General features: G+C 37.5%; 3 protein-coding genes across 5 annotated transcripts in view; 2 read left to right on the forward strand and 1 right to left on the reverse strand.

The window, feature by feature from the left end:
• rasgef1bb (RasGEF domain family, member 1Bb) lies at positions 1–10,938 on the forward strand. The gene is made up of 14 exons (XM_039675482.2): positions 1–310; positions 3,498–3,678; positions 3,782–3,904; positions 5,579–5,716; positions 6,062–6,283; positions 6,411–6,485; positions 7,534–7,626; positions 7,879–7,981; positions 8,074–8,153; positions 8,961–9,056; positions 9,133–9,228; positions 9,312–9,435; positions 10,328–10,400; positions 10,521–10,938. The coding sequence occupies exons 2-14, from the start codon at positions 3,505–3,507 to the stop codon at positions 10,540–10,542; spliced, it is 1,419 nt and encodes a 472-aa protein (XP_039531416.2). The 5' UTR covers positions 1–310; positions 3,498–3,504; the 3' UTR covers positions 10,543–10,938.
• prdm8a (PR/SET domain 8a) lies at positions 10,824–15,734 on the reverse strand. Of its 2 annotated transcripts, XM_039675484.2 has the most exons (4): positions 15,571–15,734; positions 15,300–15,494; positions 13,566–13,767; positions 10,824–13,271 (listed from the first exon to the last, which is right to left on the reverse strand). In XM_039675484.2, exons 1-4 carry the CDS (start codon positions 15,604–15,606, stop codon positions 12,283–12,285), a joined length of 1,422 nt encoding a protein of 473 aa, XP_039531418.2. In that variant the 5' UTR covers positions 15,607–15,734; the 3' UTR covers positions 10,824–12,282. The 2 variants fall into 2 exon arrangements, with proteins under 2 accessions (XP_039531418.2, XP_088982627.1); XM_089126501.1 differs by having other exon boundaries at positions 15,300–15,734.
• The window catches only part of antxr2b (ANTXR cell adhesion molecule 2b), a 16,920-nt gene continuing 3,780 nt past the window's right edge, over positions 13,078–26,217 (forward strand). Inside the window, exons 1-16 of one of the 2 annotated variants that reach the window (XM_039675479.2) lie at positions 13,078–13,162; positions 18,941–19,012; positions 19,615–19,686; positions 19,779–19,860; positions 19,936–20,040; positions 20,418–20,486; positions 22,129–22,209; positions 22,298–22,358; positions 22,447–22,545; positions 22,828–22,897; positions 23,330–23,408; positions 24,168–24,263; positions 24,354–24,404; positions 24,481–24,576; positions 24,659–24,832; positions 25,709–25,789. In XM_039675479.2, the coding sequence (XP_039531413.2) occupies positions 18,966–19,012; positions 19,615–19,686; positions 19,779–19,860; positions 19,936–20,040; positions 20,418–20,486; positions 22,129–22,209; positions 22,298–22,358; positions 22,447–22,545; positions 22,828–22,897; positions 23,330–23,408; positions 24,168–24,263; positions 24,354–24,404; positions 24,481–24,576; positions 24,659–24,832; positions 25,709–25,789 (1,263 nt within the window). In that variant the 5' untranslated portion in view covers positions 13,078–13,162; positions 18,941–18,965. Of the gene's footprint in view, positions 13,163–17,090; positions 18,670–18,940; positions 19,013–19,614; positions 19,687–19,778; positions 19,861–19,935; positions 20,041–20,417; positions 20,487–22,128; positions 22,210–22,297; positions 22,359–22,446; positions 22,546–22,827; positions 22,898–23,329; positions 23,409–24,167; positions 24,264–24,353; positions 24,405–24,480; positions 24,577–24,658; positions 24,833–25,708; positions 25,790–26,217 lie in introns of those variants that run through there. The other variant, XM_039675478.2, reaches the window with a different exon arrangement.

Consider the following 26,217-nt stretch of genomic DNA (forward strand, 5'->3'; position numbering starts at 1 on the left):
TCCGGTTTTCCTTCATAATGCTCTCTGGTGTTACAGGAATTCGATATTAGTTTCGTATGTTCGCAATCTGGATTATTAGTACAACAATGGAGACCACGATCGATCATCACGACGCATTGGTTTACGCTACGTTAACAACGAAGTGATTATCTGTATCGCTCACAAAAGAAAGATAAGAAGACCTTAATCTGCGACCTTTCATTGTAAGAAAGCAACTTGATCTGGGGTCTGCACGCGAGGCTTTTTTGTTGGATTTCCCTGGATATCTCTATCGCCAACATTCGTTTATAGTTTCGTTTTTAATTGTGTGGTAAGTTTACAGCGTTCTGCAAATCACTGTCTTTCAAAAACTTTTAAAACGACTGTCAGGCTGCCATTGTTTGGTTAACAACTGCTGTTGCGTTATTTACCTACTAACGTTAACGTTAAATGTGTGCGCAATCAAACAATGTATCGTTCTAAAACCGAGGCTTCAGTTCGCTGAGTGTAACGTTACTTGCTCATATTGAAACTGTTCCCTAATAACACTTTTCATATGTCAGGAGTTTTTTTTTTTCTCTTCTAGTCGGTCTGTTTGAACTTGTTTTCGTTTCACTTGTGTTGCTCATACATGTGTAAGAGTGACTGCATACAGTCCATCTGTGATTTTCAGTCTGGTCTGATGAGTCAGTGTAGTTAGTGAAGGGCAGATTCGTGTAATTACACTGACTGACTACTGCACCGTCTGTTTACCATCTCCTTTCTCCTGTTTTCATGAACTACGCGTATTTTGGGTTTTTCTGATGTTCCCTTTTTTCAGTTCTATCAATGAATGTGACCTGTTTCCGAGAAGATGTTGTTTATAGGCTTCTCTTTGGAAGTGTCACATTTAAAGAAGTATTTCAGTCAGAAATATAATTTCAGTCCGTACTTCTTGTTGTATCAAACCTGTATGAGTTTATTTCTTCTGTTGAACACAAAAGAAGATACTTTGAAGAATGTTAGTGACCAGACAGTTGACAGCACCCATTAACTTCCACTGTCGGGAAGAAAAATATTATTTATACCATCTTAACATTGTTTGTATTCAACAGAAGGAACTCATACAGGTTTGGAACAACTTTAGGGTGAGTAAATTGACAAATTTGTATTTTTGGGTGAACTATTTCTTATTATCTTTGAATACATTGATAGTCAATGGTGACCGACTGTCATTCTGCCTAACATCTAGTTCACTCTTCCACTTGAGACACAAAAGTCATACAGGTTTGGAACACCATGAGGATGAGTAAATGATGACAGAATTGTAATTTTTGGATGAACTAACCTTTTTAATGATTGATGATTAAGCAACAAGGAAAAGCACGAGACTCGTTGAACAGGGAAGATTTGCACGGGTTGGACAGTGAGTCACTGTAGAAATATCAGTCGAATAAGATATTTTTGTGTACATTTAGAATTTAGGATGTACAATTTATTTTATTCACAAGCATGTATTCTTATAAATGAACAAAGTTCTTCCTTCTGTAGTATTTTCTAATCTGTCAAGTAGGATGTGTTGTAAATGTTGAACTCAGTAAAGGAGATCAGTGGTTCAAGAAAAGACTCCTGCCATTAAACCTGCTTGACCTGACCACAAGTCTCTTCCTTAATCCAATAACAGTGTTTAGAGTTAAGAGTACACCTGGAGCTTTACAATTTACAGCAGAGTATGTTGAGAATGAAATTATACCATCCCTTGTGGCTGGTAAATGGCTTTTTGTGTTTTGTTGGCTGTTTGTTTTCTCAATTCAGATATATAAACTAAATTGAAATCACATTAACTTTTGCAATGTGTCAGTTATAATATCAGCGTTGGCTGATAACTAATATCATAACTTAATAAACACTGTGTTAGAATATATAATAAATAATTGCCAGTCTGTACGTTGGATTATACAGTCAGTTTTTGTGGGCCAATCATGTGGAATGTCATGGAGGGGCTTTTTTTCACATTGTAAATATCTGGGGCACTTCTATAACTTTTAGTGACGTTTTTGTTAGGGGTGTAACTGTTTTCGGTAAAATATCGAACCGCACCGTTCGGCACGCACTTGCACCGTGGTTCATCTCAAATCTAATGATGCATTCACAGGGATCCACAGAAATGACAAAAAAAAAACACTGTATTCTTTCTGCTTCCAGGCCATTAGATGGCGCTGAAACACGACTGAACATGCATGACACACAGAGACCGTTTTCAAAAACGTTCACTTTTAAAACTTTTCAAAATTTTGCGTTTTCAGGCACTCAATATGTAAACGAACAGCCTAAACAAATACAAAGTTTTTTAGTTAAAAACGGTGCCCTTTAAACAGCTCCACGCACAGACAGCACGTGTTTTCCCCACACAATAGGATTTCTGATCGTTAATATTTAACATGTTGGATAGGCTATTTTACTATGGCCTTGTGCAATGATTTAATCGCTCTTAAAACATCCCACCACTGAAACCAGTAAAAACTGGACTTTACCTAGGATTGTCGGAAAGGGAGAATTGGGCCCAAAATCTGCCCTCTTATCTTGTAGTGTGTAGGTCCTTTTACTTATGTTGACAAAGCATATTAACTTGCGTTAGCTACAGAATAAAAAAATTAATTGCAACTTTTTCCTCACAATTCTGACATTTTTCTTACAATTCTGAGTTTATATTGTCTAATTCTTATCTATTTTTATCTAAACTCTGGATTGCGAGGAAAAGTCAGAATTGCGAGATATATGAGCTTGATCCTTCATTGCGAGTTTATAAGTTCAATGCCATAATGGGTACATTAGATTGATTAATTTCACATTTTTTGACATTTTATGGTTTCCTTCCAAGATTTAATCCTTCAGGAACAGAGGTGTTGTATACATCACAGCACCTGTGATAGCCTTTTTTCTGTTTTTGGGAGAGCGCTGTGTTTATACATTAACAATGTAATGTAAGGTGGGAAGATTAGATTAGACTCTTCAAAAGCAATAAAGAGAATGTTTAAAAAATAAAAAAGCCACAATTGCAACTATCAAGCAATCCTGACTTTTTCCTCAGAACTGATTTGATGTAACTTCACAATTCTGCGGTAAAAAAAAGTTATTAGTTACAGTTATTAGTAAAAATTATAGATTTTTATTTATTCTGTGGTGGAAACAAGCTTCCATACCAACAGCAACTTTGTACCCTCACAATATTGCAAATATGTGAAATATTTCAACTTTTATCTGAAGGTGAGTAGATTTCCCACCACAGGTGGTCATGTTGTTTTTAAATGCGGTCCTAAACAAAGAATGTATGAAAAAAGTGTTAATCTTAACAACAAACACCCTTTAAACATAAAACCAAGAAATGAGACCTACACTTTCTTTGTGTTGGTGGACATTAGCTAGTAGATAAACTGTTTGCATGTACCAGCATTCATCTGGTGGTGGGTGTTTATTTCACACCTTTCAGAGAGATACTGCATTGCAACTTTCTAACTGACTAATGTTTTTATCCACAGGTCCAATATGCCACAGACAACTCCATATTCAAGCAAATTCAACCCTAGCACTGCTTACGGTCACCGGCAACCTGTGGAGGAGAACTATGGGGGTTTGCACTATCGTGATAATAAGCTTGTGTCTGGCTCTCTGGAAGCCCTGATTCAGCTCTTGGTCCCTACTGTGGACTATTACCCTGACGTAAGTATACACGGCCTTTATACTTTCCTATGATAATTATTATAATCTCTCCTTGCACAGTAAATGTCAAATTTGATTGACGCTTGGGATTTTCTTGTTTCAGAGATCATACATTTTTACCTTCCTTCTAAGCTCCCGTCTCTTCCTGCATCCGTATGAGCTCATGTCTCGTGTTTGCTACCTCTGTGTGGACCATCACAGGGTGGGCGACCCACAGACGGACAAGGTACGTGCTGTAATTTTAGGAAGATGTTATGTCACCACATGAGTATTTTTACATCACAATATTGTCATCTTGGCTGAAAAGGCGACTCTGATGTATTGCATAACCATGTGGTAATGTCTGGTTTTGGATAATCGAGTGAATTAAACAAACTTCACAAGTGAAAGGTACTTGATGGACGTGAACAAAAAGATATGACTATTCATAACAAATGAATGAATAAGTCTGGCATCAGTGCAAAAACAGCTGCACATTATGTAACAATTAAACAAAAGATTCAAAAGAGTCATACATAATAAATATGACAGCCACGTTTATTATAGCTGATAATAAACACACCGGTGACAACTCATGAGTAAATTCTATATTAATATGCCAAGTTGAAAGCAAACACCACGTCTACAGACACGAGGAGCGACACAAACGCTTATTAGTCCCATTAGGGGTGTGAATCTTTGGGTTTTTAGTAGAGTTATTAAAGTTAACTGAATTTATAACTAAAACAATAAACTAAGTTTTTGTTGCAGCTTGAAATAAAATATTTTTCAGGTAGTTCAGGCAACATTTCTCATTTTCATTTAGTTTAAACTGATGTAATAAAATAACAAACTGAACTGTATGAATCATATAATAGAGCTGTGTGATCTCATTTCAAACACCCACACGATCTTAACAACGATTTGCCTGCGTCTATTAAACCTTTTGACAAGTAAAATCTGATTTTTAAAATTCAATATTTTTAAATAGTGCAGGAAGTAAATTTGTTTGTTTTTTAAAAAACTATTAAATTGTGATTCTCAATTTATCCAGAATCATGCAGCTCTACTATATTGTCTAAAAAAAAAAACAATGTATGAAAAGACGACTCAAAATTACTGAAACTGTAACTACAATTAAAAGAAAATATAAAAATAAAGTCTCATTTAAAACGTTAATAAAAACTATAATCATATCTCCGTGGTTTGTGGCAAATTCACTCAGTTCTCTGGTTTAATTCAACATGCCTATATACTGTATATTTGATTACCTTGAATAATTGAACTACTTTCTTTAGTTTCCCTTAGGCTAGAAAAAGAAACTGACAAATTACATCAGACTGTTTATTGCACCAGAAAGTAATTCAAGAATGTAATGTGAGGTGCAAGATGGAAAACTTTGTCGCACTATATATTATCATACGGTAACGCTACTTGAATACATCACGATTCTGTAATATTTTTTGTGCATTAAAAAAAACATAATTATTACCCAGTTCAAATGATTCACAAAAGCATATATATGTGAATCATTTGTATGTATGTGTATATATATATATATATATATATATAAAATTGAATATATATATATGTATATATATATATATAATTGAATATATATATATATATATATATAATGTGTGTGTATATATATAATATGTATATCTCTGTAAATGTATGTTTGTGTGTACGTATACACAAATCTAATTACTCCATTGATACACCATAGTATAAATTGTAAGCAGAATCTCTATTAATTAACTTTTCTAATCTACTGTTGCACGCAATATATATCATCACGCTACCCAACCCTACTGTGACATACACACCTGTGCATGTGCACTTTATTGACGAGTATTTAGTAGCGATCACCTGCTGACTGCAGATGATTCAGTGCTAATTGTCCTGCTTTACTCAACAGAAAAGAATACGGGAAATAGCGCCGAAAATCGTGCAGCTGCTCACAGAATGGACCGAGACCTTTCCGTACGACTACAGGGATGAGCGCATGATGCGCAGCCTCAAAGAGATAACCCACCGCCTTGCCTTCGGAGACGAGGTCAGTCCAGATGTCACACTGATGATCTAGCAGAAATCATGAGTGCATCGTGTTATTGTTTGTCTGTCAACTGAATTGAATTTTGTATTAATGAAGTCTAAAATTCAAAAATGACTTTTGTATGAGAATATATAGATATATTTGATAACATGACCTGAGTCTGGAGCCAAATGCAAATGCGTTTGCGTATTATTGGATTTGCATGTACGTCGTTTGGCTCGTATTTCCTTTTTGCACAAGCTGTGATGTCAACAGCACGGCTTACAGTTCCCAAATGTTATTTTTGGCTACAGATATGGGTATTACAGTGCTGACGTTGAAAAGGTTCTGTTGTTTTTTGACTAGCTCTCACGGAGGGCCATGCAGAGACTCATTCAGCGCCTCTTACGCAAGCTGACCACCCTCGGACAGTACGAAGAGTCGCTGGCGACGTCCAGCGCCTCCGCAGCCATGGACCGTCCGGTCGCCCTGAAGTCCAAGCAGCAGTTAGTACGCAGAGACGAGTGCGTTTTGAACCTGTGCGATGACCCTTTCATTTTCGCCCAACAGCTGACGCACATCGAGATGGTGAGTCACAGTAAGCTTCAAGCTGATTGGCTGTAAGTATTGATGTTTTATAGTATCCACATGTAATATCAGTTTCTGGACTTTATGGATTTGGTCTTCAAGCTGCTCTCATGTTTTCCACATGTAGGAGAGACTCAGCTTTATTGGCCCTGAAGAATTTGTTCGAGCGTTTGCTCAGAAAAGGCCCTCAGACAACCATAAGGTAAGCCCAAACACATATGTAGTTTAAAGGGATACTCCACTTTTTTTTGGGAAATGGGCTCATTTTACCACTCCCCCAGAGTTAAACAGTTGGGTTTTACCGTTTTCGAATGTATTCAGACGATTTTTTTTTTATATTTAGAAGAATAACAGTAACCAGACAGTTTCTGGTCTCATTGACTTCCATAGTATATTTTTTCCCTACTATGGAAGTCAATGAGACCAGAAACTGTCTAGTTATTGATATTCTTCTAAATATCAGAAAATCAGCTGAATGGATTCGAAATCGGTAAAACTCAATTGTTTAACTCTGGGGGAGTGGTAAAATGAGCCTATTTCCAAAAAAATTAAGTTTTTAAAATTTAAAAATTAAATTAAAGTATTCCTTTAAGGGTTATTCATGCAAAAATGAACGCACATGTCGTTCCAAGCCCGTAAGACCTTCGTTCATCTTAAGAACATAAATGAAGATGTTTTTCATGAAATCTGAGAGATTTCCCTCCATTGACTGCTACAACTACCACTGTGATGCTTCAAAAAGTTCGTAAAATGAATCCATGTAAGGTTCATTCTCATGTTACGCAGCAAGTTTGAGTTTCCGCAAGAACCAATGAGGTTTGTTGTCATGCGTCAAGCAGGTTTGGTTGAGTTTATGTTGGCGTATCAATGTTTATTTGTGAATAAAAGCCTAAAGTAAATCTATTCATCATATAAAGCGTTCTTTTCTCTTCAGAAAACCTTGATTAAACGCTCCAATTCATGTGAATTAGTTTCGTGATCTCTTTATGAACTTTGATAGTTGTGTAGGTGTCGATGAAGGGACAGAAATCTCAGAGTTCATCAAAAAATGTCTTCATTTGTGTTCTGAAGGTGAACGAAAGACTTACGGGTTTGGAATGACATGAGGGGGAGTATTTAATGACAGAAATTTCTTTTGTGGGTGAACTAACCTTTTAAAGACTACTTAAAATGTAAAGATGTTCACAGAATTGCCACAGATAAGGACACTTGATTACTTTCAATGACACTTTTGAACTTTTATTCTTCAGAGTTTCTTCAGCAAAAGAAAAACGAGTAACCTGGAGGCTTATGTCGAATGGTTCAACAGACTGACCTACCTGATAGCCACAGAAATTTGCATGGTGAGCACTTTTCATAATTGGGGGGAAAGCTAAGCAAAGCTAGCAGGCGAAAATCTTATCTTTTGATGTTGACGTCTAAGGTTGTGCAACAACCTTATGCATTTGTAATCCTGCATATCTTGAGTCTCTGCTGTTCATTTAGTTTCTAAGTGTATTGGATTGCTACTTTGATGGCAAAACAAGTTGAGAAGCACTGCAGTATGTTGTTGACAATCTTTGACAATATGCTGCCCTCTGCTGGTTCGTTTCCAGCCGGTGAAGAAGAAACACAGAGCAAGAGTGCTGGAGTTCTTCATAGATGTGGCACAGGAATGCTTCAACATCGGCAACTTCAACTCATTAATGGCCATCATTAGTGAGTACATGCATTGAATTATATTGTTGTTAAAAAAAATTATTTCAACATTTACATTGATGTGATTTTATTAACAACGTTTTACTGTGCAGCTGGGATGAATATGAACCCTGTATCCAGACTGAAGAAAACCTGGAGTAAAGTCAACACAGACAAGTTTGACATCCTGGTGGTAAGGAAGCTGCTTTGAGGAGGAGAGAAAAATCCCAATCTAATTTAACCTAGAAATATACAACATTTAAACCAAGAAACATTTAGATAAAAAGATGCATTTAAAATGGACCTGTTATGCTGTTTTATTTTAATTTTTTTTACATGTTTATATTTGAAGAGTTCAGATGCAAAAGCCTCTAAATGCCATTTGAAATTTTCTTCTTTAATGATGATTTTTATCAAACTTGTATATTTAAATTCAGTAATTTCACTTAAATAACAATTAATAGGTAATTATCATTGCCATTTAAGTGAAATCACTGAACTTAAATATACAAGCTTGATATAAAAATGATCATTCTAGAAGAAAATTTCAAATGGCACTTAGAGGCTTTTGCATCTGAACTCTTCATTTGTTTAGTGTGTTAAATTGCTGTTTGAGAATGAAAAAAGTCTGCAAAGTCACTCCAAAGGAGTTATTCTCTATATCAGTGCACACTGTTTCTGAACTCCTCCATTGTAGTCTGGAGTTTTCTTCCGGGAATGAACACATCACAATATTCCTCATTTAAATTACTCCCAGTAATAATTTATTGGCGTATGCCTTGTGGTTGTCAAGTGTTGCTAGCTGAGCAGAAATAGATAAGTTAATCATTTTGCAAGACATAAACTGCACTCTTTCTTGGTCAAATAAGCAAGTTTGTCACAATGACTGTGTAATTTGAAATACATTAGAAAAATTTAAACCTTTTCATAAGTGGTCTCAGACGTTTAAACTATACAGAATGTTCTTGTGTACACAGTTAATTTTAATTTTTTATTTTAGCACCAAATGGACCCATCTAGCAACTTCTACAGCTACCGGACTGCCTTGCGTGGAGCAACTCAGAGGTGTAGTACAGCGCACACAAGCCAAGAAATGGTAATTTTTGTTTTAAAAATTCACATTTTTATGCAGACCTTTCATTTTAATTAAATGAGAATTTCTTGTCTTTTAGATTGTCATTCCATTCTTCAGCTTGTTCATAAAAGATATCCACTTCCTCAATGAAGGCTGTGTCAATAGATTACCTAATGGCCAGATCAATTTTGAGGCAAGTTGGCATGTAATGCTAATACTATATCAGAGTTGTTACCTTGTTGCTTTAATAATAAAACATCCCTATTTATTGTACAGAAATTTTGGGAGTTGGCCAAGCAAGTGAGCGAGTTTCTGTCCTGGAGGCAGGTGATCTGTCCTTTTGAGAGGGACAGGAAAACACTGCAGTATCTCATCAGTGCACAAGTGTTCAATGAAGATGGTGAGCAGGCACTCTTTCCAACTTGAACTTAAAGGTGCAGTAAGTGATTTCCGAGAAACACTGTTGAAAGTGGATCGGGCCGAGCAGCACAACATACTTGTAGCCAATAAGCCGTAGGGGGCGTGTTTGCTTGTGATGGGGTGGAGAGTGAGCCAGTCAGTAGCAGGAGTGTGTCCACTCGTGATGGGGAGGAGGGAGTGAGCCAATCAGCAGTAGGGGGCGTGTCCACTCATGATGGGGAAGAGAGAGCAAGAGGGAGATTTGAAGGAGAAAATGCTGAGAGAAAAAGTCAGAGGAACATCCCTGGAAAAGTTAATGTTATTATTAGGCAAGAGCTTTAGGACACGTGTTAATATTAGAAAAGCTTTCCAGCGCTGGAGAGACTGAAGCGGGAAGGCCTGAAAAATGACTGCAAGGTTACGTTGTTTCTGCTTCATACCGGAGTAACATTGGTTTTTGCTTTGTCACAGAACCAAGATATGCTGTTGTAGTAGTGTTAGCTATAGTAACACACATTGTTTTTTTGTCAGGAGCTGCTGGCAACTAACAACAAACTCTTGTTTATATACACTTGTTCTGTAACGTCATCTTTGCTTTATTTTTTGTGAAGCATTTTGCTTCACTTTTGCCATGATAAAGAGACAACCATTATGTTCATTTTAGGGTAGGGGTGTGTTTGTTTGGGATGATTTTAAATGGCAACAGTTTCTCAGGAATCACGTACTGCACCTTTAAGAGAACTAGATGGTGAAATGGCTGTAGGTGATTTGCCAATCACACACCAGTATGCAAATAAATACATTGTCATACTACTAATAAATGTTTGTGCATAAAACAGATCTGTGTGAGTTATTTGGGTTGTGTAATGATTGTATTTTTTGTTGCGTTACAGAGCTCCAGCTAGCTTCGTATGAGAGTGAAGGTCCTGAAAACAACCTGGAGAGAGACACTCGCCGTTCGCTCAGGTCTTAACTCTTTTCCAAACCCCCCTGTTTAAGACATTCAGTTGTCATTTTTAAATAACAAACTTAGCACTAGTGTGTGTGTGAAGGCTTAATTTCAATTGGTTTCCCCAATTCCTCTAGGTCATCCCTTTGTAGAATGTGAACGCTGAATTTGGGATCGTGTCCAAGCACACGGACTGATGGCACTGAAGACTTTGAAGGACTTTTATAATCATTACACTTTTCTGTGGTTTCGTCGCTGAAATTGAGGCTGGATTCTCATTGTAACAGTAACACTATGCTAAAGGAAACATATTCATCTCATTTACCTCAAGTACCTTAATGAAATGTGTTGCTATACGCTATAGATCTCCTGGGTGAATTAAGAGCATGTCGCTGGCTGACCTGTTCTATTATTACATTGTTTTTGTTTGTTTGTGGTAAGTGGTATTAACAGTTTGTGAACATTTGTTACAATATTAAAATCTATTTTTGTGTGTATTATAGTTTGTGATCAGTGTACATGTTTCCCTATAAAGGATAAATGAATTAACACAGATTCTTGTGGTCTTTTTTTCCCACACTTCATTCATAGTTTTTTATTATTGTTATTATTTTCATTAAATTTATTTTGTTTCGTTTTTGCATACATGAGCATTTATCGTTTGTTACTGTAGAGATGGATAGCAAGTAAACATGTACTCATGCACCACCTAGTGTCCAACACCATTGCTGCAACAACTGATAGCCAATTTAGAAATAAACTTTAAACCATTTAAATAAGCGAATTCAACGATAAGAATTGGTGGTTAGTGTCTTAGGATTCTTTCACAAAGAAATTCAAGATTAATGCTGTTATATGAAACAAATGTTAGTACAACATTTTATTTACAAGTACAATAAAACAGTGATGACAGAAATGTTTGGGCATCATGAATTTGACCCATTGATGCTTTCAACTGGTATGTAGTTAGCTTACTGCTAACACAAAGGAGCATAAAATGTAAAATACAGTGTGTTATTATAAACAGGATTTTATTATTTACACGATAAAGTCGCTCAATTTTGGCAGATTTACCTGAATAAGGATTTTATAATTAAAAGTGTCTCATATAAAAACGATCAAATCTATTAATAAGATCTCATGTAGCCCCGCCCCTTTTCAGCGCTTGCACTTATGTTCCATCTTCCAGTTTATATTTTTACATTTCCATTTATTCATTTAGCTGACGCTTTTATCCAAAGCGACTTACAATTGTTATATAAGTAAGAGGTTGCATGCTACTGGAGAAACTAGAGAACCAAACGGTTCAAGGTCCAAAAGACAGTTTCAGTGCAAACTGAAAACTGTTCAAAGGGCTTTAAACTATTCCAGACGATGAATAAGGGTCTTATCAAGGGAAACGATTGCTCATTTAAAAGAAAAAAAAAATAAAGTTTAAGTTTTTTGAACTCAAATGCTCGCCTTGCTCTGTTCTGTGATGCACGTTCGTGACTCTCCTGTTCGAACTCGTTCATCAAAATGAACGAATCTGTTTCCGTGTCATGTGGTTCATTCAACGAACGAAATGAACGAGTTGACTCAGGAAAAGATTTGTTCATTTTGATGAACGAGTTCGAATTGGAGAGTCACAAACGCGCAACTCAGCGTGAAACTGCCTTTTGGACCTTGAACCGTTTGGTTCCCATTGAAGTCCATTATATGGAGAAAAATCCTGGAATGTTTTCATCAAAAACCCTAATTTCTTTTCGACTGAAGAAAGAATAACATGGATATCTTGGATGACATGGGGCTGAGTAAATTATCAGCAAAAGTTTTTTTTTTTTTTAAAGTGAACTACTCCTGTAATGAGAATCACATTTTGATAGGAGGAACAGAACTTTTTTTATTTTCAGCAAAAACTTATGCATGAGAGGTCATGTGACGCGACAGGTGATGACGCTCTCTGAACGCTTCCTTGCATATCGGACACTTCAGCCTCTCCTCCTTGTGCCTCGGCTGCTTCTCATCCGTCGTCGCCCTCTTGTGGTGGGACCTCATGTGTTGCACCAGGTCAGATGTCATATGGAAAGAAATGTTACATTTAGCACACCAGTTTTGCAGAGGTAGACCAAGAGAGGATAGAGAGGGAGGCAGTAGCGACTGCAAAGGCGTAGCGCGAGGTTGCTGTAGCCGGGAGGTCTTGAGCCAAAGGTTTGCGCTGGGAGGAAGAGACAACTGTTTGGGAAGGTCCTTATAAAGCAAAGCAGAGCCCTGGAGGTTGAGTGGTATAAATCTGGGGAGGATAGCTGTCTGGTTAGGGGTGGTGTAGATGGGAAGACTGGCTGGCATCAGTGGGACATGTGGTGTGATGCGTGCAGGTTGCGTGAACGCGCTCTTCCTGTTCTTGTCAACTGGAACATCACACGACCCTCTAGTGGAGAATGCAGGCTTGGTCGCCATTGTAATAGGCTTTAAATCCTGCCCCTCTGGGTCTGTCGTGCTGTTGTCATGCCTTTGTGATGGGCTGCACCGAGAATTACGGCCCTCGCTGAAAGACTGTTTGCTGGCAGACGACCAGGAATGTCTATTCACTCCATTAACACAAAACCTTTTCACGGATATGTTTTCATCTCCATGGCTGTCGAAAGACAACGGTTCGCCGTCACTCTCATCTGTGTCTGATTCAAGAGAACGTCTTCTTTTACTGCTATTTGCGTCTGCGGACCGATTTTTTTTGCAATTCTCCAGCTCTCGCGCTAAATTGTGGAAGTCCGTGGTAGGTTTGCCGAGTTCTCGGATGGTGAGTTTCTGCGGAAAGCATGTAGGTTTCTCTGTGCAGAAAAATCTCTGGTGTGCCAGTAAAGGGAATTCAAAGAGAAAGCTCTGTTTGCATTCAGAGCAAACGAAACCTTAAAAAGAGAAAGTCAATTTAGATTCATTTCAGTGAAACATTTAGGAATTAATAGTAGGTTGTGACAAGTCATTGAGACACTCTGAAATTAAACAAGTAGCTTCTAAATGAGTCATTGAATCATTCATTCAACTGATTCATTAAAAACAGTGATGCATTCGAGAACAAAACAAGTGACTGTCTATGAGTCAGTCATTGAATCATTCACTTAATCGATTTGTTCAAAAACACTTATTCTTTCTGAAACCAAACAAGGCATTCAGTAAAATGCAGTTATGTAATGCATTCATACCTTGTGTTTTCTTTGTGCTAAGACCAAGCAGTTTGGCTAGATCTCTCCCATACCAAGCTAAAAGCTCAGTGTTTTCAGGAATATCCTTTATGGCTCTGAAACATAGATGTCCGTTCTTCATAAACGCCTCTAGATTTTGTTCCTCTGCGCTCCTAGCCGACTGAATCATCTGCAGACATTCGCTGGCCGCTGTTGGGTCGATCTGAACAATGCAAAAAAACGTGTACTTAAGATCTGAAAATTCACGCATTTACATCAAATTACATCCAATTTATTTGCATAATTTATGGTAGATCGCTGTCATATGGTGAAATGGAAACAAGGGCTATATCTTAGTAACTTTAAGGTTTTCTTTCCAAATTGCAATCACACAAATCCTGATTTTCTCTAGAAGTGGTTTTGTACATTAGTTCAAAACTTAAAGGTACACTATGCAACTTTTTTTGTTCAAAATTAACAGTTTTTTTTTTTTAAATAATGAGTAAATACATCAATCCTTCTTCCAAAACATATTTTTTGACTTACTCTGATTCACTAAGCCTATTATAAGTGTTATCTGTCATGATGGTTTTCACAGGAAATTGTCACTCGCCCGTGCGCATCTCGTCATATTCGTAAATTGACACTGTGTTTGACTTGAAGTGACGCTGCTCAGACTGATCAGTGTGTGACATCATAGTAGAGAGCAGACGGCTCAGCATGATTTTGAATCACTCTTGTAGTAATTTGATGTCATACACTGATCGGTCTGCTGTTTCAAGTTGAACTCTATTAAAACAATAAAAAGTTGTTTAAAACACACAATGCACACCTCATTGTAACCTCTAACCCTATCCCACACCCTAACAGGCTTTGCGAAGATCTTTCCGCATGCCTAGAAAACGCACACTTGAAGAATACATTATAAACTTCAGCGAGGAGAGTCTGCTGGCAAAAAGAAAACGCGACAGTGTTTATAATAAAACGAGAATCAACATTGGCTTGACTTTTTGGAAATGGCGAGAACTGAGGGATTTGAAATGGTGTAAAAGCATTTTTATTACTCTCTAACAGATTTTGTTGTAAGGCATTGTGAAGGGTTGTTTCATTATGGCTTTTGTAGTGCTGTTCTGAAATTCATTTTCAAGGAAGGACTACTTTTTGTATAGGCATGGCTTTGGCTTCAAAAATGTCATGAACTAGTCCGCTTTAGATCATTTCCATCCGAACTGTTTATATCTTAAGCCTTGATGAGTAGGATAATCTCTCTCTCCTCATGAGAAAGAACCATGTTCATCTGCACAGTCACACATTATTATAGCATAAAATGTATATAGTCTTATAGTATATAATATACATATAATAAGTGCACTGACATACATTCAGACAAGAGCAATTATCAAAAAGATTTTAAGAACTTTAATCGTTTTTTATTAATGTGCTTTAAATGCAATTATTAAAAATACAAATTGTTTCACTGTTTATATTTATATAGGCCTATTGGTTACAACAGCTTTTAATATTTGAAAAAGACTTGTTATTTTAGATAAGAGTTTTAAGGTAAAGTTTTCAAATGCAAAGAGGTTCCCATGCTGAATGAACGGTATTTTTTTCCTATAGCCTTTGTAATAATTGTAGACATTTCATATAACCTGGAAAACCTGTATACAGAAAAAATTGTTTCATCCTAAGAAATCTTCACTGTGTAAAAGAGTGACTAAAAGAGTATGGCGAGTCAATAAAGCGCGCAATTACCTGGAGCACGCAGGCAGTAGCGCGTCTGTCCGCGCACTTGCAGGCGATGAACGCGACGCTATCCCACAGAGAGGTGTGTGTAACAGCACAGGGACCAAGCACAGCTCCCGCAGGGACGGCTCGAGAGGTCACAATACTGGTCAGCGCGTTTCTGAGCGCCGCGTCCAGCAGACAGCGCGCGCTTTCCTCGGGACCCTGACACAACACTTTCAAAATCAAATTCATTTCCTGTATGTTTTTATATATGGATTTTATCATAAACGCATCTTACCATTTTAATCCACAGGACAGATAAAATCCTCTCCATTGAGTGTCCTGACTCCTGATCCTACTGGATGCGCAGAGCGATGATTCTTAAATTATAAGCGCAATCATTTATCTGCGGAAAACAGTGACAAGACTCCGCCCTGATCCTTGTGACCTCTGGTCCCTCTGTGCTCTTATCCCTGATCCGAGTCGTTCTGGGTCAGTGTCGCTTATCATGGATGTGTGTGCCTGATCTTTGACTCAACGTCTAACCTGACATTGCTGAGATGAGCTCATTACTGTCATATTAACAGTGCGCTCAGGCGTTAATGATCACTGAGTGCTGCAGGCTATTATTCACATGCAGATACAGGCTGAGGTGCTCTATCTATCTATCTATCTATCTATCTATCTATCTATCTATCTATCTATCTATCTATCTATCTATCTATCTATCTATCTATCTATCTATCTATCTATCTATCTATCTATCTATCTATCTATCTATCTATCTATCTATCTATCTATCTATCTATCATGCATGTATGTGTTCATTCATAAACAGCAGCACAATTAGGGCTGTCAAACGATTAATCGCAATTAATCACATCCAAAATAAAAGTTTGTGTTTACATAATATATGTGGGTGCACTGTGTATAATTATTTTATATATATAAATACACACACACATGCTTGTATATATGTAAGAAATATTTTCATGCATATTCTGTATATAGATTTATATATAATTTATGTTATAAATAAATATAAATATTTTATATATAAATATATTTTTTCTTACATATACATGCATGTGTGTGTGTTTATATAGGCCTATATACAAAATAATTATACACAGTGCACCCATATTGTGTAAACACAAACTTTTATTTTGGATGCGATTAATCGCGATTAATCGTTTGACAGCCCTAAGATAGCCTAAATATAAGGTATGTATTATGTAATTATGTGAAACAAGATTTGGTTTACAGTACCGTAAAACTTCAAATACAGTAATAGTCGAGTCCCATGGTGTGTCTGCAGGTTTGGGTAAATACAATCCGGTCTCATAGAGGCCGGATCTGTTTTGGGTTGTTAATCTTCTAAAACCGTCAGATCGTTCGCTTTTTGGTTGCCAAACAAATTTTTGTCCCGCCAAAGCCTATTTTGATCGGTGATTGATGTAGAATAGAATGACTGCTGCACTTAACAGGGCCCATAAAGACCAGAGAGAGAGAGAGAGAGAGAAAGAGAGAGAGAGAGAGAGAGATTTGATCGGTGATTGATGTAGAATAGAATGACTGCTGCACTTAACAGGGCCCATAAAGACCAGAGAGAGAGAAAGAGAGAAAGAGAGAGAGAGAGAGAGAGAGAGAGAGAGAGAGAGAGAGAGAGAGAGAGAGAGAGAGAGAGAGAGCCCCAGTCGCGCGCGCACACTCTCACGTCTTCAAACAACACTAGCGCTGTCTCTCTCTACCTCGCGCATATTAATCAAATCAATTGACACGATAGTAAAAGGTCGGAAGACTGCATTATAAAGGCCGGACTCATATAGACACCTGTCTCAAATAGAAGCCGGTGCAGTTCGACGATTTGGGAAAATAAAAACGCAGGCAATTATTTGAAGTTTTACGGGTAATACCCCTCACAAAAATTCTGTGGGATCATGGTGCTGCGGATTCATTTACATAGCCTAGCCTACTCTGGTTCAAGTACAAAACATGGAATAGGCCTACATGTTACTATATTATTTTTTATATGTTCAGATCTTTTTACAGTCTATGGTTCAGATTTACTCAGAGAGAGTAGCCTAAAAGATGCAAGTATGCCTATTTGGCATGCTGTTTGAGAGGGCTCCAAGCTCGATATTTTGGCCCGAACCTTGAGTTCTGGGATAGGAATGTGCCAGAGAACCAGCCAGAGTGAGGAGTCAGGGTGGTGGAGGGATGCTGAAAACTGCCGAGTAATGTAGGTGAGTTGATTGCATAATATAGGCCTATAGGTCTCCTCTCATGCTGATTTGATAGGCTATAGTCATGTTGATTGGATAGGTTACGTTAGGGCACACCCCTGCTTCCAGTTTCACTGGGTCCCTTGGGGTCCCTAACACTAAAACATTCCAATTCTAAATTAGGCTATGGACCCCTTAAAACTGCAGGGTGTACCCCCATGTACCAGTGCTTAATATGAAGATATCCTTTTTATTTAAATTAAGAAAACCATAATATAACAAAATGGCATTCAATTTATAAGGAGCCCCTAAAAGGACATGGTGAAGATGATGACAGAGAAAAAATAACTGTAAAATGCCCCCAAATAAACTGTGTGTTCCCTCGCAAAAACTTGTGCGTTCCACCAAGAAACAGTTCCCTTTGCATTAAAAACGTTTGCATCCCCCCGAGGTGAGTCTGACAGTGATTGACAAAAGAATCAAATGACTTAGCTACTTTTTTTAGTTGTTGATCTCTGTAACACATGCTAGTATAAACCTTAATACTAGGCTACTGTGTGATATCAAACACAGATACAAATGTATAATTTTTCGCAAATTTCCTCTTGTTATTGTTGCCAAAGGCCTTTCATTTCGCATGGCCTTCTCAAATCTGAGCCTGCCTTTACCCTTGTAAGATCACACGCTCTTGTATGAGCGCAACAGCGCATTCATTCAGCGCATGCGCACTAATCATGTGTTCTTCTGTCTGCAATGCAAACTGGACCCGCTTTGAATAGATTGAAAAAACTTCACGGAATGAAATTTATCTCGAGTGGGGGAGATGGATATTTGATAACAGGAGAAAACGAATAACAATTCCCGAAGGCCTCAGCTGGAGTGTCTTTTTAAAGAGTGTGTTATTGTTCGATGGTGTGAGCGCGCGCTGTCATGCAGGAGTAAACTGCGCGCGGTCCGTCCACGCGCGTCAACTGCATTTCTACTACTAGATTTGATGTGTTCCCTTATAACAGCGACGTGCAGTACATGACAGGAATGAGAGGAGACAGCGATCATGCCATTAAAGCCACTTGGGTCCTCCAACTTTTCTGCATGTCTCTCCTGACTTCATTTGGGAAAGGAGAAGATGGCTCTTGCCATGGAGCCTTTGATTTATATTTTGTGTTGGATCGGTAAGTTTGACAGCATTTAATCGACTGTATATATGTCTATATTTTATAGGCTGTATGTTTATAAAACGTGCAAACACACCCTCTTTCTCTTTGTGTGTGCCCGTCTGACTGAAACATTATCAATGAAATTAATAACTAGTGAGCTCATTATTATTCCTGGTATTTTTTGGTAGCCTACAGCTTATTTATTTTTTCCCACAAAGCTCTCAGGAGCCCTTATATGGCCCTGTTTCTCCTCTAAACTAAAGCACTCTGTTCTTCATCATTCTAGGTCAGGCAGTGTGTCTGACAACTGGATGGAGATCTATACATTTGTGGAACAACTTACTAATCGTTTTGTGAGGTAAGAGACAATGTTAAAATGTTTTTAAGTCACTTTTAAAAAAAATAATTAACATAACTAAAGCCATCGGGTGGGTTATAGAGTTTCAGCACTACAATGTAAAACATATGATCAACAAGTTGACAACACGTTTTTTTTTACATTGCTTTAACTCATCAAAATGAGTTAAGCAATTTTTAACTCATTTTTAAGTGAGTTTAATGTAATTTAAGTTGGAATGTCTTAAAAATCTAAGTTGATTGTACTTAAACATTTATAGGCAGCTCCCTGGTTTCAAACCACTTGTGTGAGTCTCAACCTCTTGCACATGTGTAGAACTAAATATAAACTTAATTTTAGATTACTATGTTTAACTTTAGTATGTGTACGATGTGTGTTTGGATTAATGTGTGGTATGGTGACCTAGTTAATGTGAGTTTGGACATGAGGGCACAATGGTCAACCTCAAATAATGTCACAGTAGTAATTTACACCAATTGCTTCCTAAATAGTTACAGTGTATATCAGACTATTTCAGAAAACAGTCCTTTTGTCTTACCCACCCATGAAGTAAGTTTGGTTTAACATTTCATAACTGTGTTTTTTTTTTTTTTTTCCTTTAGCCCAAAAATGAGGGTGTCCTTCATAGTGTTTTCCTCTAATGCAGAAGTCGTGTTACCTCTGACTGGAGACAGGTGCGATTTCATTCAGCCTGTTGGGGAGGTACTGTAGTGTTGATATAAGTCCTACTGTAAGCATAAAGCTGATGTTTTTCCTGGGCATTTAGGACAGCTATTGACAATGGTCTGCAGAAATTGAGCGAGATCAGACCTGCTGGTGAAACCTACATGCATGAGGGCTTAAAAAAGGTGAAAAGCTTATTCTTAAAATCATATTGTTTCTAAATGTATTTCAAAGGTCATAACAAAAAAATAACATTTTAGGTATTAGAACAAATGACTTCCCAGGGTGGAAGAGCATCTAGCACCATCATTGCACTGACTGATGGGAAGCTGGAGGTCTTTCCGCATGACCTCGCTGTGAAAGAGGTAAAGCAGCACAACACGTACAGGATATGCAATATTTGTATAATACAATACAAAACAATACTTGACAACGACACATGGCAAACATGAGGGCTTTAATTCACAAGACTAATGACAAGACAAGGGATACCTGTGAACAATGAACAGACGATTATCCAATGACAAGACACATGGCAGGATCACATGACCAACAGGGAATCACATGACAGACATGGCATGAACAAAAACAAAACGTGACAGAGACAAGACCAAATCGTGACAGCAATAGAATTGTAAAATTTTGACATGTTTGGCATTTACATAATTATTATCTACATTAGTTTTTTTTTAAATAAAATGTAATAATTGAATGAATTAATGAATGAATTGTGCTTCCTCAGGCGGATCAGGCGAGGCAGTTTGGTGCTCGGGTTTATTGTGTTGGCGTGAAGGACTTTGATGCAAACCAAGTAAGACTTTTCAAGAAAGACATGAAATCTGCTGTGGAATATATTATAAAAAAACACTTAATATTAAATGCTATCGAATGTTTAAAAATAAACCCTAAATATTAGTGCCGTCAAATCAATTCATTGCAAATAACCTCATCTAACATACAAGTTTGTAAATATAAAATGTATGTGTTGTGTGTGTTTGTCTGTGTGTGTGTATATGTACAAACGTTCATGTTAGATGAGATTAATCGCAATAAATCGATTTGACAGCACTACTAAATATTTAAGACATACATTTTTCACCTATTGGATAATAAAACAGATGAAAAATCCCCAAAAAGTACAATGAAGTAGGGACCTGAGCAGGAAAAAATACTCGTAACACCTTAGCAACCACATAACAGCCTGGCAATCACCTAGAACTTAAAAAAACACACACACACACACACACAAAAAAAAACACCTTAGCAACTAAACAGCGGCCTTGCAACCAGATAGAACAGCCTATTTACTCCATAGCAACGTGCCAAAAATCACTCAGAACCCCTTAGCAACCACCTAGAACACCCTATCTATTCTATAGCAACGTGCCAAAAACCACTCAGAACACCTTAGCAACCACATAACAGCCTAGCTACCACCTAAAACACCCTATCTATTCAATAGCAACATACAAAATGAAAAACACCTTAGAAACTATATAGCAAACTGGCAGCCACATAGAACGCCCTATTTACTCCGTAGCAACGTGCCAAAAACCAGTAAGACCTCCTTAGCAACCACATTACAGCCTGTCAATCACCTAGAACACACAATTCACTCCATAGCAACATGCCCAAAAACACTCAGAACATCTTAGCAACCACATAAATGCCTAGCAACCACCTAGAACATCCTATCTACTCCCTAGCAACTTCCTAAATTCCACTCAGAACACCTTAGCAACCACATAACAGCCTAGCAACCACCTAGAACAACCTATCTATTCAATTCAATAGCAACATACAAAAGAAAAAACCTTAGGAACTATATAGCGGCCTGGGAGTCACATAGAACACCCTATTTACTCCATAGCAACGTGCCAAAAACCAGTCAGAACACCTTAACAACCACATAAATGCCTAGCAACCACCTAGAACACCCTATTTACTCCCTAGCAACTTCCTAAATTCCACTCAGAACACCTTAGCAACCTCATAGCAACACCTTGACAACCACCCACACCACACATTTCACAAATCCCAACACAATTTTCTACAGAAAATGTAAGAATCTAGTTTCTGACATTCTCTTTTGTCTGAATCTATTGTAGTCCATCAGTTGTTGGTGTATTGCTTATAATTGCTGTCATGGGAAGGTTGTTGTCATGACGATATATATTTTTTTCTGTGTGCATTAGTAGCATCATTAGTGTAACAGAGGGATCCTTTATATTGACTCTGCTGGATGTGTTTGTCCGGGCAGGATGATGCTGAGTGTAATTGGATTCTGCAGAGCACATATCCGGCTCATTTTACATTAGCCAGAGATTGTTTTTGGCCCGGGAAATAGTAGCAAGATTGCTTCAAGAATGGGCACATACAGAGATGTGTGATCATAAAAAAGCTAATTTCTGACATGATATGCCAGTTTTTTTTTTACGTATGTTCATTATCAGCTTGTAGATATTGCAGACAGCAAAGATCAAGTGTTTCCTGTCGTGGATGGATTTCATGCCCTCAAAAACATCGTAAACTCGGTGAGGTTTAGTGCAAGCGAGCAAAAAATGCATTTATTACATGCGGTTTTTATGCTGCCTTCTAATTGTGTTGTATTTGCGTTTGCAGATTTTAAAGAAATCCTGTGTCGAAATTTTTAACCTCGAGCCCTCCAGCATTTGCGTGAATGGTACGTCTAAAAAGGTCCATGTAAAACAGATTTGATCCCTTCTGGACTCATGACCATAACTTATTTCAGTGTAAACATTGTGTTTTAGAATCGTTCAACATTGTTTTGAGAGGAAGGGGCTTCACGCAGGGGAGAACCTCAGAGGGCGTGGTCTGCACATTATCGGTCAATCAACAGGATCCTTACAGTAAGCAATTCAATGCATTCCATCTATATAACACGCCCTATCAACAAAAATACAAGGCATTCACATTCATCAACTGAATAAGTGGCATGGTAAGCCACAATGCTATTATTATTTTTTTTGTTAGCAAGTGTGATCCCAAAATCTGCATGGCCTCGAGAGGCTCTTGCTCTTTTTAGCCGATGGGGAAGTTTCAAGCAGCTGCATCCTTAAATAAAGCCTCTTGTGTTTCATCCTGTATTTGGCATTTTGCGGCAATCTCATGCTGCTCTCTCTTCCTTCTAGATGAGAGGCCGGGTATAGTGAAGGATAATTACGTGCTGTGTCCAGCTCCAGTGTTGACCGAGGTCGGACAGTAAGTGGCATTCGACCAGCTTCACTTGGAGAACAGTGACCCTCCATTCAGAGCCACAGCTGTTACAAGCCGACATGCAAAGGGAACGAGTTCATCGCCTTTTCCCGGCGGTTTCTATCTCAGTTTCTGTTTATAGCTTAGCTAACAACTGATAAGAGGCAGGCTCAGGGGCAGGGATGGAACAAAGCAGCGTGTGTGACGGCAGCACATTTTTGTTCACCAGCTAAAGAGAATCGCAAAATGACCCACCGTCCATTGCCAAGTTTGTTTGGAACAGTTGAAAGGGATTTTTCCCAAATCGAACAACTTAATTCGTCTTGTTGTTTGAAAAGAATACTTTAGCACAGCGCTGCTGGCCTCCTTCTGTATGACAAACTATGCCCCGCCTTTGCCACTAAATCATTTAATAACGGACTTTCCCTCTCTCAACAGCTCAATCGATGTGCTCATTAGTCTGAATAATGGCCAGTCTTTCATTTCAAGTCCAATCACAATATACGCCACCACATGTGTAAGTACATTATACATTTTTTAACAAACCAGATAAATTAGCTAAAATTGAAAATATCAGTAAATATCACAATTAACACTATAGTTATAGGACACAAATTAAACTAAAGTTTAATGTTCTCTTGAAACATTAGCAGGTTCAAGTCAGTGTTCATTTAGTAATTTATACTATTACAGTACTTTTTTTAATTAGTTTTTAATATATATTTTTCATTTTAGTTCAAGGTTTAGTAATTGTTACATTTCTAATTTTCGTCAAAATTTAATATATATATATATATATATATATATATATATATATATATTAGTGGTATCAAATTAATTAATCGCATCAAATAAAAGTTTGTAAATATGTAATATATATGAAGAGTTCAGATGCAAAAGCCTCTAAGTGCCATTTGAAATTTTCTTCTAGAATGATCATTTTTATCAATCTTGTATATTTAAGTTCAGTGATTTCACTTAAATGGCAATGAAGATTACCCATTAATTGTCATTTAAGTGAAATTACTGAACTTAAATATACAAGCTTGATAAAAATGGTCATTTTAGAAGAAAATTTCAAATGGCATTTAGAGGCTTTTGCATCTGAACTCTTCATATGTGTGTGTGTTTATATATATGTATATATATATATATATATATATATTAGTAGTGTCAAATCGATAAGTATAAAAGTTTGTAAATATATAATAAATATATATATATATAAATTATTTTATTTGCTTTATTGTTACATTCATCTTTTCATTTCCCATAGTCTGATGGGATAGTGATTGTCATTGTGATCCTGGTGCTGCTGGTTCTGCTGGGTTTAATTGTGTTCTGGTGGTTCTGGCCTCTTTGCTGCACTGTGGTGAGCACAAGTTCTGTTCTTTTCCACACACTTGTGTATATTAATGAGATATTAATAATCATGAGGGCTGTTTTCCTCCTCCTATGGCAGGTAATCAGGGATCCACCCCCATCTCGCCCTCCACCTCCACGTCCAATACCTGTAGGTACATTGGGACTTGAAATATATTTGAATTAGCTGAATTGGCAATGTCTTGAAATTCTTGGTGATGTTATAGGAGCCTGAGGTGGACCCTCAACCGAAGAAGAAATGGCCCACCGTGGATGCGTCTTATTATGGTGGCAGAGGGCCTGGTGGTATAACACGCATGGAGGTAATGCAACCATCCAAGCAATCCACTGACCGCACAAACAAAACGTACATGGTTTAGACGCTTAAGCTTACAACATCCACAGGTTCGCTGGGGTGAAAAGGGCTCTACAGAGGAAGGGGCTCGGTTAGCCAAAGCCAAAAATGCTGTGGTCAAAATGCCAGAGGAGGAGTTCGAAGAGCCTGTAATAAGACCCCCACCCAGACCACCACCGATATATCAGGCCCCAGTCCCAGACAAATGGTACACTCCCATTAAAGTAAGTGTTTTGTGTCAACACATTGGCTTTTTGTTACTGGATGATGTACACAGTATGCAGGGCTTGACATTAACATCTGCCAAATGCGGGTGGATTTCAGCAGTGGTGTGTAACGCTGTCACTCCGACTGGGTAGTTGAATTTTAGGCTATATTATAATATATCAATTTTTCAATTGTATTATTTTTTAAAAAGCACCTTAAATAATAGATCATAATAAAAAGTCATTTTCCACAGACTATACGATACCAGCTGCTCTTTCTCGCTCTCTCATGTCACTGAGTTGATGCACAAACCCGCCTTTCCTCGCTCACTCGCTTCAGTGTCTCCGGATGAATAGTGTTGGTGTGACAGTGTTTGAATTTCACTGTGGGATTGCGGGTATTGTGCATAATTTTACTCATTCCCGCAGATTTTGTGCTTATACAAAACAAAAAGCCGCCTCTCAGTACTAAAGTGAGCTTTTTTTCGCTGTGTATTGTGCTTTAACTCTCAAATAAACACAAAACAATGTCTAAATGCCTGTCTTGGCGAGTATTCACATGAACACAGTTATGTTTTAAGTGAATGTAAACAGTTGAGAAAGAAAATGCATGTGTTAGTAAAATGGATCTGTGCGTCAGGTCTTAAAGCGACTAATATAATATACAGTATGTGCTGCCAAATTATGAGATAATATTTAACATATCTATGTGGCAGTTTGACAGTCTATAATGTCAAAATTGTGGCCAGTGAAAATACTGAGTTGCTAGTAACTTTGGAAAACCACTAGCCACAGTGGCTGGTGAGCAAAAAAGTTAATGTCAAGCCCTCATAGTATGTATTAAGCAATTTCATAATGTGCTTTAGTGTATTTTTGTGTAATTTGCATTTGTAGAGTCGTTTTGATGCTGTGTTAGCATTGCTGCGTAGACAATACAACAGAGTTGCCATCATGAGACCTACAGCAAATGACAAGGTACAGTTACCATCTTAAGTCAATGATATTTTCTTTGCAAATCTGTATGTTATCAAAAGAAGAACAATTGCTTTTGTTAATTACATTATTTGCTTAGCAAAGAAGGAACTTATTTTGGTAAGACTTTTCTAAGGTGATGTAGTTACAAGTTATTACATGTAATTACTATAGTAATAACAGTAAATTATGCATAATTACAAGTAACTAACCCTAACCGTAACTATATAAGTACATGTAGTTAATTAATGTTACTCAGTACTTAATTGAGTACAATGTACTACATCACCTTAAAATAAAGTGTAACCCCTGTTTTTTATGTTATCAGATTTGTACAGAAGAAACATAAAAACAAAAAATACTTGTCATTACTTAGCTTTATTCCAAAACCTTCCTAGTCAACTAAAATTGGCCAACGTTCTACATGAGGA

The sequence above is a fragment of the Pimephales promelas genome, chromosome 23 (genome assembly GCF_988280905.1).
Source record: "Pimephales promelas chromosome 23, fPimPro1.hap1.1, whole genome shotgun sequence".
NCBI lineage: Eukaryota > Metazoa > Chordata > Actinopteri > Cypriniformes > Leuciscidae > Pimephales > Pimephales promelas.